Genomic DNA, 15,434 nt, shown 5'->3' on the forward strand with positions numbered 1-15,434 from the left:
CCAGCGTAAGGGGCACAGAAGTGCAGTGGTTTGACTCTTAAATGTCAAATAGTACTTTTAATGTGCTGGTGAGTGAAGGTACATCAAGAATAGCACCTCTCTGTTATGGAGAACCGCAGGGGTCAATTTTGGGCTCTCTCCTTTTTTGTCCTGATATGCTACCTCTAAGCTCCATAATAAAGAAGTATGGTCTCTCATATTGTTATGCGGATGACATTCAGTTTTATAGGCATTTGAAATCTGTTAACAATAACAGTCTTCAGCCAGTATATGATTGCCTGAGAGATATCAAAGCCTGGTTAGAATCCAATTTTCTCATGTTAAATGAAGACGAGACCAAAGGTACTGCTTTTGAAGCTGTGAATTCCATGGTAGAACGCAGTTGTTTCAGTTCTCTTGCTTCTTCCTGTAAACCTTTTGTGAAGAATCTTGGAGTTGTGTTTGACTCATCTTTAAAATCTGACAAATTAATTATGTTATTAGTGCTTCTTTCTATCAGTTAAGAATGATCTCAAAACTGTAGAATCTGATTTCTCCTTTGGACATAGAAAAAGTGGTTCATGCTTTATTTTGACCAGACTGCAATGAGATCCTGCCCCAAGTGGAGGAGTTCAAGTATCTCGGGGTCTTGTTCACGAGTGAGGGAAGAATGGAGCGTGAGATCGACAGGCGGATCGGTGCGGCATCCGCAGTAATGCGGGCGTTGCATCGGTCTGTCGTGGTGAAAAAGGAGCTGAGCCGCAAGGCGAAGCTCTCAATTTACCAGTCAATCTATGTTCCTACCCTCACCTATGGTCATGAGCTATGGGTAGTGACCGAAAGAACGAGATCGCGAATACAAGCGGCTGAAATGAGTTTCCTCCGCAGGGTGTCTGGGCTTTCCCTTAAAGATAGGGTGAGAAGCTCAGTCATCCGGGAGGGGCTCAGAGTAGAGCCGCTGCTCCTCCGCATCGAGAGGAGTCAGATGAGGTGGCTCGGGCATCTGATCAGGATGCCTCCTGGACGCCTCCCTGGTGAGGTGTTCCAGGCACGTCCAACCGGGAGGAGGCCCCGGGGAAGACCCAGGACACGTTGGAGGGACTGTGTCTCTCGACTGGCCTGGGAACGCCTTGGGATTCTCCCGGAAGAGCTAGAAGAAGTGGCCGGGGAGAGGGAAGTCTGGGCATCTCTGCTCAAGCTGCTGCCCCCGCGACCCGACCTCGGATAAGCGGGAGACAATGGATGGATGGATGCAATGCACTTTATACCGGGATGAGTTAGACATTGCTATCTAGACTCCACATGGTCAAAAATGCTGCAGCTTGTCTTTTTTCTGTGACCATTTACATTCATTTATTTAGCTGATACCTTTATCCAAGGCGATTTACAAGATTTATGATACAACTGGTTACATTTCTTTTGGTATTCCAATTGGAGTACTGGCAGGTCAAGTGACTTGCTCATGGTCACACAGTGTCAGTGGTGGGACTTGAACCCACAATCTCAGGGTTTGAAGTCCAAAGCATTAACCACTACACGACACTGACCAAAAAGTATAAACACACTACGATGGGCTTACCTCCTCTTCATTGGCTACCTGTTAAATAAAGAATTGATTTTAAGACTTCATTATTTGCTTTTAAGGAACTAATTATCGCAGACCTCCTTATGGGTTATGTCCCCTCAAGGTCACTGAGATCCCTTAAAAAATTGCTTTTAGTTGTTTCAAGGATGAAGTGTAAAATGAAGGGTGACCACTGTACATTAGGTCTTCTTCTAATTAACAGTGTTTTAAGAGACGGGTGAAAACTGATCAGTGACAGATTTACCGTTTTGTTGGTTCTTATTATAGTTTTAATTGTTTTCTACATCTTATTTTGTTATTTAGCATTTATTTACAGTAGCTGATATTATTGTGAAGCACTTTGTTCGGAATTTACCATTTTTAAACGTGCTATAGAAATAAAACTGACTCGACTTAACTTGACAGAGCATCAAACTTCCTCTGCTGATTTGCCTTCTTCCTATTGTAATGCTAATGTGCCAACTGTAGGTGACTTTAGAGGTGGATAATCAGCATGGGCACTCTGACCAGACTGTGGCTAGGCAGCCTCATATGCAGCAAGCTGCAATGCACTTTGTGTTCCAACACTACTTTCTTCAGCAATTTGTATTACAGTAGTCCTTCTGTGGGATAGGACCAGGCAGGGTAGCCTTTGCTCCCATTTGCATAAATTATTCTTGGGTGCCCCTGACCCTGATGCCAATTCACTGGTTGTCCTTCCTTAGACTACATTTTCTATGTACTAAAATACTAGGAACAAACTACAAGACTTGCTGTATAAGAGATGCTCTGACCCAGTCGTCTAGCCATCACAATTTAGCCTTTGTCAATGATGCTCAGATCCTTATGCTTGTCCATTTTTTCTGCTTCCAACACATCACCTTGAAGAAGTGCATGTTCAATCACTACCTAATATATCCCACCCTTGTATCACTGTAACGAGATAATGTTATTTACTTCATTGGTCAGTGGTTTTAATGTTGTGGCTGATCAGTGTATTTTTATACATATATACACACGCGTACACAAAGTACTAGTACTAAGAAATTTCATTATTAAATGGAACTCGAATACAGCACAGTCATTTGGCGCATACAGTTGAAGTCTTCTTGCTAGCATCAACAGCAGTGAGAAGTGCCAAACTTTTTTTTAATACAAATACTGTTCCTAGTTCAGAGTCAGTATTATTAGACTTTGAGGTCCTGGGCACTTGAGTTACATAAATGTCAAACCTCTGTGTATAAAATGCATGGTATGTCCCTTAACTTTCATAAATGACGTCCCTCACATGACGCTGCCCAATGGAAAAGTTTTACATAAGAAGATCATGATAAAAAGTTTAAGGAAATGTAGGCGACCTTCATAAATAAGAATTGTTGAATGTATAAATTTGCAAGCACAAAATTAAATAGTCATTCAAGTGCAAAAATCTTTAAAATAAACAAAAAATTTGGATGTGAGCATCAGCTGGCTTTGCACTCTAGTTAGTTGCAGTATTAATTGCAGAATTACAGTATTTGATAGTTCCTCCAGAGCAACCTTTTTGACACCAAAGACCGCTTTTATAAAAGCAAATTTATCCAGGGACCGGTGGGGGGGTGGGGGATTTGCGGTGGGTTTGTAAGCAGGGTTGTGGCCAGGTTAGTAACCAAGTAATCCTGTTCCCTGAATTTACAATGTTCCTCACGTCAGAGATCTTTTCTGTTTGCTTTGGTGAAGAGCTACAGCAGAGCTGTGAGCCTGCTGTTGCCCCGGCAATGGATAAACAGTCTTTCACAGATGTGGTGATTGCACTTCGGGATGTTCTTCGGCGTGTTGTCAATTTGGGGGAGGTCCCAAGAGAGTTTATAAACCTGACATTTTCATGAATGAGTGCCACATTAATAGGAATGTTTCTGGAACAAGCATCACTGAACCACATAAAAACGGCTTTTCAGCGTCTTCAAATGCAGCAGTTCCCATACATTTGCAACCCAAGATTTTTCTTCCTTTTTTGCTCGGACTTTCAAGAAAATTGACAGTGTCGATGGCAAAATTCCGAATTCACTAACAATGACTTTTTTCTTTTTGCCACAATCGAGAGCTGCAAAAATGTAAAGATTTTTTTTCTAATATGAACTGTTATCGTTTTTTCATGTCCGCCATTTCTATAGGAGGGTGACAATGAGTTAAATTCCAATGAATATTTTTCAAATGTTGACAAGCAATAAGCAACAGATATCACTGAAAACCACAGAAAACAAAAACAGCAAAAAAAAAAAAAAAACAATATGTGGAAAGTTTGAAGAAAGAAATTTTTTTACAATGATTCTGTTTGGGTATTGTTGTGCACAACTGAGCTGCGACCACAGAACTAACTGCTCTGTGGATAATTCATTCAGGCATTTCAAGGTCACTTCTTTGTAATGAAAGTATCTGCTGAATGTACTTTGTAGTAATGAGATTTCTATAGACTCGTGTCATACGGGGAAACTGTCGGGACCATAAAAATACTTTGTTGTAATAAAAATTTTGTTGTAACAGAATTTTACCTGTAACATGTGCTCATATCTCTCCTCTCTCTGTGCTGCTGCAAAGCCCCACCTGCCTAGCGTTCTGAAAACTGTCCTCAGTGAAGGGGGCAGCCATTTTGCTGTAGCCCTTCATTGAGTGGGTCTCCATTGCCAGCAGTTCTCTCGCGGCCCAGCTGTCAAACACCCATGGCACATTGCTCTAGAGTGCCTCTTTCTCTTGCACAATTTGGCTCAAAAACTAATCAGCACATCATTATCTCATAACAGGCTTAGGTTTTGAGTTTGGTATTTCTCTGTCAAGCCATTTTAGCTCTAGACTGTCCTCAAGAAACAATCAATGCTTTCAGTATCAGAGGACCCTAAAACGTCGACATTCATCGAAAACTGGAGATCGAAATTTTTGACGAATCTAAAGCTTTCACTCATCCCCCGTAGACAATAAGTTATGGTGGGGGTATGGTGTTCTTATTTATCAAATTGTTTCCAATATGTACAGAAATGTGCTGACAGTACTCCATCATTATACACAGAAGTTCAATATGGTGTCCCGCAGGACTCAGTACTGGGACATTTACTGTTTTCACTTTACATGCTTCCCACTGGGATCTATCATTAGGAAACATAATGTTAATTTTCACTCGTATGAAGATGACACCCAGTTATACCTTTCATTTAAATCAGATGAAGTTTCTCTGATGTTGTCTTTAATTAGTTGTGTTAGCGAATTAAAGGAGTGGATGAATGAGAACTACTTGTCTTTAAATACAGATAAAACAGAGATGTTAATTGTTGGAGGGAATGACGCTGAGCATAACAATAGTTTGTCATCATTTAACTCAGTTGGAATCCCAATTAATTTTCCTGAATCAGCCCGCAATCTAGGAGTTATCTTTGACTCTAGCATGTCATTTAAAGCACATATTACAAAGTTGTCCAAAACATGTTTCTTCCATCTTAAAAATGTTAGGAAATTAAGACGCTTTCTAAATAAACAGGATTCTGAGAAATTAATTTGTGCATTTATCTCTAGTAGGATTGACTACTGCAATGCAGTGTTCACTGGATGTTCAAACTGTTCTTTATACAGCCTCCAGTTAATACAAAATGCGGCTGCAAGAATTACAAGAACAAGAAAATACGAACACATAACTCCAGTTCTTAAATCCTTACACTGGCTCCCGGTTAAGTTTAGGGCAGATTTCAAAATCCTTCTTATAACATATAATGCATTAAATGGCCAAGGTCCGGCTTACTTGTCTGAACTTATCATGACTCACAAACCAGAGCGCACATTAAGATCTCAAGATGCTGGTCTGCTTATGGTTCCAAGGACTAATAAAATAACAATGGGAGGTTGAGCTTTTAGTTTCAGGGCCCCTAAACTGTGGAATGGTCTACCTGCTACTATAAGAGATGCCCCTTCGGTCTCAGCTTTTAAATCCCGGCTGAAGACTCACTACTTCAGTTTAGCATATCCTGACTAGAGCTGCTGATTAACTGTACATACTGCATCTCTGTTGTTAGTCATTAGCACTAAAACATAAGTAACATAATAGTTAGAATTGGATACTAACCCTCACCTATTCTGTTTCTCTTCTCGGTACTCAAATGTGGCACTTGGTGCCACGGCCCACCTGCCAAGTTGTTTTGCCTGCCTAAGGTAAAGTCATCCCTGATGGAGGATCGCAGGAATCGTGAGAAAGAGGGGTCCTTTCATCAGATTGGCTGGCCCAACACTGTTTCAGCAGTGAGTGAGTGAGATAGATAGATAGATAGATAGATAGATAGATAGATAGATAGATAGATAGATAGATAGATAGATAGATAGATAGATAGGTAGATAGGTAGATAGATAGATAGATAGATAGATACTTTAATAATCCCAATGGGAAATTCACATTCTTCAGCAGCAGCATACTGGTACAATAAATAATATTAAATTAAAGAATGATAACAATGCAGGTGAATGGCCAAATGGGTGAGGCAGCTTGATGGATGAGGTCTCCAGGAGTCTAAAATTAGCCAAATCTTATTATGTGATATCATCTACTGCTAAATTCTGCTCCGTACTTCTAAAAAAATTTTAATTTTTTATTGAGGATTTGTTCTGTTTTGTGTATTGTATTGTATTGACCCCCTTCTTTTGACACCCACTACACGCCAAACCTACCTGGAAAGGGGTCTCTCTTTAAACTGCCTTTCCCAAGGTTTCTTCCATTTTTCCCTACTAGGTTTTTTTTGGGATTTTCCTTGTCTTCTTAGAGAGTCAAGGGTGGGGGGCTGTCAAGAGGCAGGGCCTGTTAAAGCCCATTGTGACATTTCCTGTGTGATTTTGAGCTATACAAAAATAAATTGTATTGTATTGTATTGGTGGGGGAGGGTGCAAATCAAAAAAGATTAAGGTGTGCATGTGCTCACTGGGTACAATCTTGGTGACTTTATGAAACAGACTGAAAACTGGTTGAGTAGCATAAAAATATGAGGAAAGCTCAGCAGTCAGCACTTTTGCTGAAGGGGTGCCAAAATGTAATCCTTAATTTGATCAATCTGCTAAGCAAAATCAAACCATACCTCAAGAAACCAGGAAATAAGCAGTAGAGTCTAGTTGCAGTTAAATTCCAGAGCTCCAGAAGTACAGCTGATGTTAAATTTGACTGACATTTATCCTGCCCTAGACACACCCATAATGCCTTCTGTCTGCACTAACCCTTCACTAGCTCCACTTTGTTACTAGAATATGACTATCATTTAACCAAGTGACATAAAAGTGAGATCTAATTGGCTATTCAGCGGAACTCCTGAATTACAGTTTTTGGGCCATGTTTTTCTCTGCCTTTTTATGAAAAATGGCTTTGTTGTAATAAATTTTGCAGACAAATTGGAATTAGCCTTAATGAGCTTTACTAGCCTTAGTTCTATAGGTAATTAGCCAAAATCAAAAAAAAAATGATTTAAAATAAGGAATTTGTTAAAACAAAGTTTGTTCTAAAGGAATTTCACTTGTGTACACACACACACACACACACATAAAGTATAATTACTGTATATACAGTAAATTGTCATGTTTCTTTTAATACAATGACATTAAAAAAAGCTAAAGAACTCATTGGAAGAGAAAGAACCATACCAACCTTTTAATAAGATCCGTAAATGTGGAATGTGTCTCTGAGACATTTGGTGTTGTCTGGTCATTTGATGTGATCTCCACAGGTTTACTTCTCTTCTGGTTTCTTTTTTGCTGTTCATCTTTCATTTTTTCCTCTTCTGCCAAATACAAATGCTTCAGATGCTCTGGATAAATATCCATGTACTGTGGTTCTTTTTGGGATTTGTTCCTCTTCTCCTTTTGGAGCAGTTTTTTGTATTCATATTGAATTTTCTCTTTTCTTTTAAAAGCAAATCCCTTGCCTGGAATGGAATTTAAAATGTTAAAAGTTGCCAAATTGTACTTGCACAGGAAAAAGTATTTAAAAAACAATCAGCTTTTATGTGTACAGAGCATTTTATTACAAATATTTTAAAACTGCCTTACAAAGAACACATTTTTGCATATTCATACAATTACCATATAGCTCAAGTAACATGTGATCTGACAAGACCTAGTGTTTAAATCTTAACGTATAAGGGCTAAACAGAGATTGCAGTTATTTGGCAATAAAAATATGTCTCAATTTTAGCTCCCAATAAAAACACTATCTAATTCAGTATACAAAACACAGAACACACATCTAGCTGAAGTTTAAACAAAACTGTCAAGATTTAACATCCTTTTTCTATTGCTCTGAAGTGTGTGCTTGTGCTGAATGTGTTTACACTTATGACAGAAGCTAACCTTTGACATGTTCCACATATGTGGATAATAAAGAGGATATCAGTATCAACTAACTCTTTTCAACTGCCAGTAGGGTGCTTAACATACGTAAAACATCAGGGTAGCAATAACACATAGAGGAATGCAAAAATTATGGTTGTGGGAGGAATAACCGTAAACTCAAAAAACAATAATTTTTTTTACATTGCATATTGATGTTTGGTAGCCCCAGGTTCCGATGCTCAAGGGAAGGATGCCTGTCTCATCACTGGCAGGTCCAATGCTAATTAAGTGATGCTTTTTGTAATTTTATATAAAAACTATATCAAAACACACACACGTTATATATATATCAGTATATATACATATACTGCCAGTCAAAAGTTTTAAAACAATTCAGTTTTTCTTCAAATTTAATGAATGACCGAAAATGGTGAAAACATAAGCAGTAAAGTGCCAGAGGTTTACATTTAAAGTTTATGTTAGCAAAAAAAAAAAAAAGGGAAATTTCAGAATATTACAAACAGGCCTTCTTCAGGGCACAACTAATAGGTTACAACCTACATATTGTCACACACGTTCACATGGGAGTCAGCTAAAGGACTTGAGTAAAGGCAGTTTCTGAGGCATGCCGGGATGTGGCAGAGTGCACTGACTCTTTTTCTCCCTTCCACGTAGACCATTCACGGGAGATTCCACCTGGCTCTCTTGACGTCACTTCCGGGACCGAGCCAATGGAAGGAGACCTTGCCAGCTACGGCCCCTGTGATGTCACGTCTGGGCTCGAACCAAAGGCTGAAGAACATGAGCCCGATCCTTACGATCTCATTTCCTGTCTCCCCCTTTAAGAGCCTGCACCTTTTCCCTATTCCCTCAGTCTTGTTTTGGACTCGGTTGTATGCACATCCGTGCTGTATATTTTAAGAAAGCAACTTTGCAGCCAGGATACCAAATTATACAGGTGGCTGCCCCAAACCTTTGTATGACTCTGTCTCGAGTTTGTGACAATATGTTCTACAGCAGTTGAAATAATGCAAGTTGAAACAATTTGCACAGGTGTCTCAATGTCTGTTGATTACTTAAAAACCTCTTAAAGCAGAGTTGGAACAGACTATGTTATTACACCCTCTGAAACACTGTTTGGACAATATTGCACTGCAGAAAGTTGAAATTCCAGTGATAACGGCGAAAATAGCAATTAACAAATGAAATAAGACAGAGCATTATTACCCTTGAAAGTATAGGTCTTTCATTTAGAGAAACTGCAAAAAAAAAAAAATCAAAGTGTCAGTGAATACAATGTCCTACACAATCCAAAGGCAACTGGAAACTTGGGCAATGCTTGGAAGAGAAATTGGGCAGACCCAAAGTCACTACCCAATCAGAAGACAAGTTTCTTAGGGTCACTAGCTTGTATGATAGGCACCTCACAGCGCAACAGCTTAACAGTGGTCGAAAAAAGCAAGTCTCAGTTTCTACTGTGAAGAGAAGACTTTATGCTGCTTTCTTAAAGGGCAAAATTGGGCCTTGAAATGCCAGCTGTGAAGTACTGCAAATTGGAAGAAAGTTTTATTGACTGATGAATCAAAGTTTTAAATCTTCGGATCATCACGCATGGCGTTTGTATGACGTTGAGTTGGTGAAAGAATGGTTCCTCATTGTGTGACACCAACTGTCAAACATGGAGGGGGAAGTGTGAAGTTCTAGGGGTTTTTGCTAGAGGTAGAGTTGGTGACATGCACAGTGTGACTGACATTCTAAATCAAAAGTGTTAACACAGTTTAGCTGCTATATCAGCAGAAAGTGGCTACTGTGATTAATCAAAAAATTGAATCAAATTTTGTACACTTAATGATTTCTTGACTCTATTTTATTTGCCATTGTTTATTTGCTCTATGCCTTAATTTCATGAAACATTCAGATATTAAACTGCATGCATTTCCAGAAAAACTGAGGTTTTCCATAACTTTTGACCGGTAGTGTACACGCACACATACATATAGTGTGTGTGTGTGTGTATGTATATATATATATATATATATATATATATATATATATATATATATATATATATATAGTGACAGACGGCCAGGAACCCTGTCCCGCCGGGATGCCTGGAGGAAGGAGGAACCGGGAGAGCGGTACTTCTTTTCCCTGAGTACCTGGCCGGTCCTTGATCCCTGGGGGACAGCACTGCTGGGACACCAGGGACTGCTGACAGACCAGGGATGGTTTATGCTTGAATTACTTCCGCCACACTGGGGAGTGCTGCCGGAAGTCCATGATCGGGCACCTGGAGCACATCTGATGCTAAATAAAAGGGGCTGCCGCACTCCATTCGGAGAGCTGGAGTCGGGTGGAAGAAGGATGGAGCTTGCAAGACAGGAGTGGAGGCGGCCAGAAGATACAAGGACTGTGCACTGTAAATAAACGTGTGTGTTGTGGACAATGCGTTGTCGTGTCTGTCTGTGGCTGGGCTAGCTTCTTATAATGTATATACTGTATATATATATATATATATATATATATATATATATATAATAAATTAATTATTAATGGTCAATTTAACTAAAAAAAAGTTTAAGCAATATAAAATGAGCCATCTTTACTTTAGAAATTATCATTTAGATGGCTGTGGAAAGATTAGAGCTTATTATGGCAGAATGGAGCACAAGGCCAGCAACAACAGTGAAAGACAGAGCATTACCGTCCTAACCCTGTATTGAGTAAGGTTTACAAAATGTAAATTCATATACAAGAAAAACACCTTTTAAAAAATATGTTTTAAGCATACATTACAAATGCTATATATACTACCTCAGCTGGATTTGTGCTATATGGATCAGTTTCTTATAGTCTGGCATTTGCAAAAGGAAAATTTATGAACATAAATTTTAAAAAGTTGAAATTGTGAAAAGCTATTAAGTTTATTTAACACCAATTTACTATCATCTGTGCCCTCTTCATTTCAAACTGGAAACAAAACCTAATGCACAGCTGGAGCTATGCTATGGAAATCATTTTCACCTTTATATTACAAGCAAATTGTAAATTTCCAAGTGCTTTTGAAAAACTTTATAGTCAAGTTGTATCAGTTTGCAAGGCAGGTGGAACAGATAAACCTACAAAAATTAAAGGATTCATTAAAGTGTTTGCCTTGAAAGTCACCCATGTAAACGTTAAATTTTACTGCTGTCACAAAGAACAATAAACTCATTTAAATAGAGTATATATATTTCAGAATAAAAATAATACATACATACACAGTCACAGGCTGTGAGACTTACAAGAAGCTATAAGGGGCTGAAGTAGTAAACACGTCAGAGACACAACATGGAATAGGTGTAACATTATCAACACTTTACATTAAGTAGCCCAAATATAGAACTAGAGAGCTTGTCTAAGATTCAGTTTGGGTAAATGGAGCCCAGTAGGCTGTAGTATGAGAGAGAGAGAGAGAGAGAGAGAGACAACTGGAAAGTACTGTAGTAGAAGACAGGAAGAGTTACCCCCTGAACAGGTGGCAAATGGTTAAGTTACACCATTTACAGAGACTTTATCCAGTATAATCAGGACCTGTGCCTTGTGTAGAGATTGTTTTTCTTTACACTGGGAACCACAGACACATGGAAAAAGTTATCAAATAGGCGATAGTCAGTATAACGTTAGGGACTTGCCAAATTAAACTCTGATGTTATTTTGGAAAAATTAAGTGGATAGGGCTGGCGAGATTTGCTGGGCTGAATGGCCGGTTTTCGTCTAGATTGTTCTAATGTTCATCTGCAGATTTAACCGGCTTGTTACTTATATTTCTATCCATATATATATGTAGCTGGAAATCCACAAAGGGGGCAAATGAGTCACGTATCATAAAAGTTTTTTTATTCCTAAGCTTTCGAGGAAAATGATTAGACTTATAGGAACCCAAAGGAAATATATAGTACATATGGAGGGGGGATTGTTGGTCATAAAGTCTTATTTATTATTTGCATGTTAATTTCCAAATTTCTGTTAAAGGCGTTTTCGTTGGATAGCCACGTTTCAGCCAGTTCTCTAGCACTTTTAGTATTAACCTTGAATTTTAATTGCACGGAGTCCCATTTAAATGTGTGTCCGGTCGAACTTGTATGTCTGTATATCAGAGACCGTGGGTCCTTTTTCTTACGGCATTTCGAAGTTTCTGTATACGTGGCAAGTGTTTTTGATGTTTGTCCCGCGTATAAGAATACTCTGCTTCATCTGTCTGGACTAATTTTGCACCCCTTTACAAACTAAACCCTGGGCTCTCACTTCTTTTACATTGATCAGCCTCTCATATGGCGCCTTATCATTCACTTCAGACGACTATGTGAAGTCTGCACGTCCTACTCATGTTCAGATTGCATTCCTCCCAATCATTTTTGAATCGTCCTTTCAAGCGTGAACATGCCCTGCGATTAAGTGTTACCCCAAACACAATGTCAGGAAATTATTTCAAACCCTAAGACTTTAAACTAGCCTGTTTTCGGTTTTAGAAAGAGGCACACTTACACTTCAGTAAGAAGACAGTGACGACATACCTTCTTTAACGCTGCCTACAAATTTGTTTTCAAGTGGAACCCATTTTCTTTTCTTTTTGGAGAATTTCGGGACAAACTCTTGCCGGTTACTCTTAAAACTCTTTTGGGAAAGCCTTTTGCTATTCCCCGTTTCTTTTTCGTTGGGAGGCATGCTGCTGATCAACGCAAGTCCACACACATAGCCGTAGTCGCAGATTTTCGTCGTCATCAAAAAAAAAAAAAAAAAAAGTGTCTCCAGACCTGACTAATCAACCTACATAGATTGAACGGTCACATTGATTTATAAACGTAACGCAGATTTTATTGAAATTGTTGGGTTGTATGCGTGATATTACTGTCGCAAGTGACTTGAAAATATTAACAAGGAAACGTGAAGAAAATTAATACACTCATTATATTGGTATAAGGGCGGATCATTTCACATCCATATTTTCTGTTTGTTATATCAACACACTTGTGAATATTTGTTTTCAGTTCAGTGGAGTAATAATTGATTTACTGTAATAAAGACTGAGAACCCTAGTGGAATTTAGGTATCTAAATAAATAGAAGAAAAAGGATCGATTAGTCTGTGTGTAACTATGACTGTCTCCTATTTACAGCCTACACGTGAACTAGAGGATCGAAGCGGAAAATGTCATCTTCCTTAGACACCGGCGTTACACTCGAAGCGCTGAGAAATACGTTAGACCAAGTGGCTAAGTTTCTTTCGGTTTCTCTAAAAATAGCAAATGCCCATACTGTCGATTTTTACACCAATGGGATTTGGGACGAGTTTGTGGCAGTCTCGCCAGAAAGTGTTCTGTCACTACTCACTGAACAGAGTGACACTTGCAGCGGCGTCGTCCGAGAAGGTGGGTTAACATTAGACTTCTTAAAGATTAGACGACAGCTAAATTCTGTTTATATTAATGTGCCATAAACTGTATGGTTATTAGACTGGTTGAGAAAGTTAATCAAGGGAGAAAATGAATGCAAATGTAATGAATCGAATGTTAAAATTTCCCTCGGTTTAAAGGGAATTACAGGTCCACATTACTGACAGACTGGACTAGTTGAGTAACATAAAGGCACTATATAAGAAAGGTCAGGGTAGTCTTTTTTAAGGCGAGAATTACCCACTTGATGTGGGTTGTGACATCTTCAGAAGTTCTGCCGCCTGGAGATGGTAGTGGAGAAGGGATTGAAGACCAAATAGACAGTGTGAACAATGCTGCATAGCATCTCAATGCCACACAGTACTTGTAGTCAATAGATTTTTCAGTAGAGGTTTGTCAAGAAACGGTGCTGGGCTCCTTCTTACCCACCGGCAAAACACCTTTATAGTTCCTCAGTGTGACTGCTCTCATATCTTTAGCCAAGTCAGAAGTATTTTTTACTCTTTTTTGTTAACTTTATGTGTGTTTGAGAGGGCCTGATGTTGTTATTGTTTATAGTATTTCTTGTGCCTCTGTAAAAATGTAAAAAAGGTAAATTTCCAACTGGTACAAGTATCTGTCTTATCTATCTATCCATCCATCCATCCATCCTTAGTGACTTTAACTGGACGTTAGTGACAGAATTCTTTCTGTGCCATTTTGCAATGCCTTCTTTTACATAAAGATCCACATTTATTTATAGCATCTTGTATTTGTTGAATTCATTGTTGGAATAATTCTGTAGCTTCATTGTGTCACTTTTAACAACAAGGCATTATAAAAATAGCACTGATTCATTCTTGGCTTGTGGTTTTCATGGCAGGGCAAGATATCTTAATTGAAGAGTAGCTTTTTACACATTTCCCAGCAAACACAATTATAAGGCACTTTAGTTCAAGTGAAACCATGACTTGTATGTCTCTTACAAAAAACTGTGGTAATACAATGACAATAGAATGAATACAATATCATACATGCAACATAAATAAAATATTATTTGCAGGATAGTGCCATGATAATATAAAATGCAAGCTGCAATGTTGCTTTTTTATAATTATGATTAGCTATTGAGTAACCTTAGGACCTGCGGATAAATACTGTTTTTGAATCTACTGGTGTGAGTGTTAATGGCACGATACTGTTTACCAAACCAGAGGCAAAAGAAAAAAGCTTGTCTTTTGTGCTGTGGTGGTGGCATTGTGAATGAACAAGCAAGTGAATAAGAAAGATGTTGTACTTTTATCAGTTTAAGAAAAGTGAATACCTGCTATCAAATATATTTGAGTAAGACAGTGTTAGCAAGCATTTTGAAAAATAAGAGGGTGCGCCTGTGTGCACAATTAATCAGTAGTACCTTTGTTATTTGTTTAAAAAAAAGTTTCAATCTGAAATGTATATATGGATACGTTATGCTGGTATCTACCGAAACCGTTGTAATGTGTATTTTTGGCCGTACGTTAGAACATTAAAACATTAGAACACTCTAGACGAGAACAGACCATTCAGCCCAATAAAGCTTGCCAGTCCTATCCACTTATTTCTTCCAAAAAAAACATCAAGTCGAGTTTTGAAAGTCCCCAACGTCTTACTGTCTACCACACTACTTGGTAGCTTATTCCAAGTGTCTATCGTTCTTTGTGTAAAGAAAAACTTCTTAATATTTGTGCGAAATTTACCCTTAACAAGTTTCCAACTGTGTCCCCGTGTTCTTGCTGAACTCATTTTAAAATAACAGTCTCAATCCACTGTACTAATTCCCTTCATAATTTTAAACACTTCAGTCATGTCACCTCATAATCTTCTTTTGTTTAAACTGTATAGGTTCAGCTCTTTTGATCTTTCCTCACAATTCAACCCCTGTAGCCCTGGAATCAGCCTAGTCGCTCTTCTCTGGACCTTTTCTAGTGCTGCTATGTCCTTTTTGTAGCCTGGAGACCAAACTGCACACAGTACTCAAGATGAGGCCTCACCAGTGCATTATAAAGCTTGAGCATAACCTCTTTGAACTTGTACTCCACACATCATGCTATATAGCCTAACATTCTGTTAGCCTTCTTAGAGGCTTCTAAGTCGATAGCTTAGAGTCCACTA

General features: G+C 38.6%; 2 protein-coding genes across 2 annotated transcripts in view; one reads left to right on the forward strand and one right to left on the reverse strand.

The window, feature by feature from the left end:
• ccdc59 (coiled-coil domain containing 59) overlaps nucleotides 1-12,649 on the reverse strand; it is a 34,753-nt gene extending 22,104 nt beyond the window's left edge. Inside the window, exons 1-2 of the mRNA XM_028817193.2 lie at nucleotides 12,427-12,649; nucleotides 7,188-7,464 (exon numbers count right to left, since the gene is read on the reverse strand). Of these exons, the coding sequence (XP_028673026.2) occupies nucleotides 7,188-7,464; nucleotides 12,427-12,634 (485 nt within the window). The 5' untranslated portion in view covers nucleotides 12,635-12,649. The remainder of the gene's footprint in view (nucleotides 1-7,187; nucleotides 7,465-12,426) is intronic.
• A 382-nt stretch (nucleotides 12,650-13,031) lies between these two features.
• Nucleotides 13,032-15,434, forward strand: part of mettl25 (methyltransferase like 25) — a 145,820-nt gene continuing 143,417 nt past the window's right edge. The window contains exon 1 of the mRNA XM_028817207.2: nucleotides 13,032-13,280. Within this exon, the coding sequence (XP_028673040.1) occupies nucleotides 13,061-13,280 (220 nt within the window). The 5' untranslated portion in view covers nucleotides 13,032-13,060. The remainder of the gene's footprint in view (nucleotides 13,281-15,434) is intronic.

This window comes from Erpetoichthys calabaricus, chromosome 1 (genome assembly GCF_900747795.2).
Source record: "Erpetoichthys calabaricus chromosome 1, fErpCal1.3, whole genome shotgun sequence".
Lineage (NCBI taxonomy): Eukaryota > Metazoa > Chordata > Cladistia > Polypteriformes > Polypteridae > Erpetoichthys > Erpetoichthys calabaricus.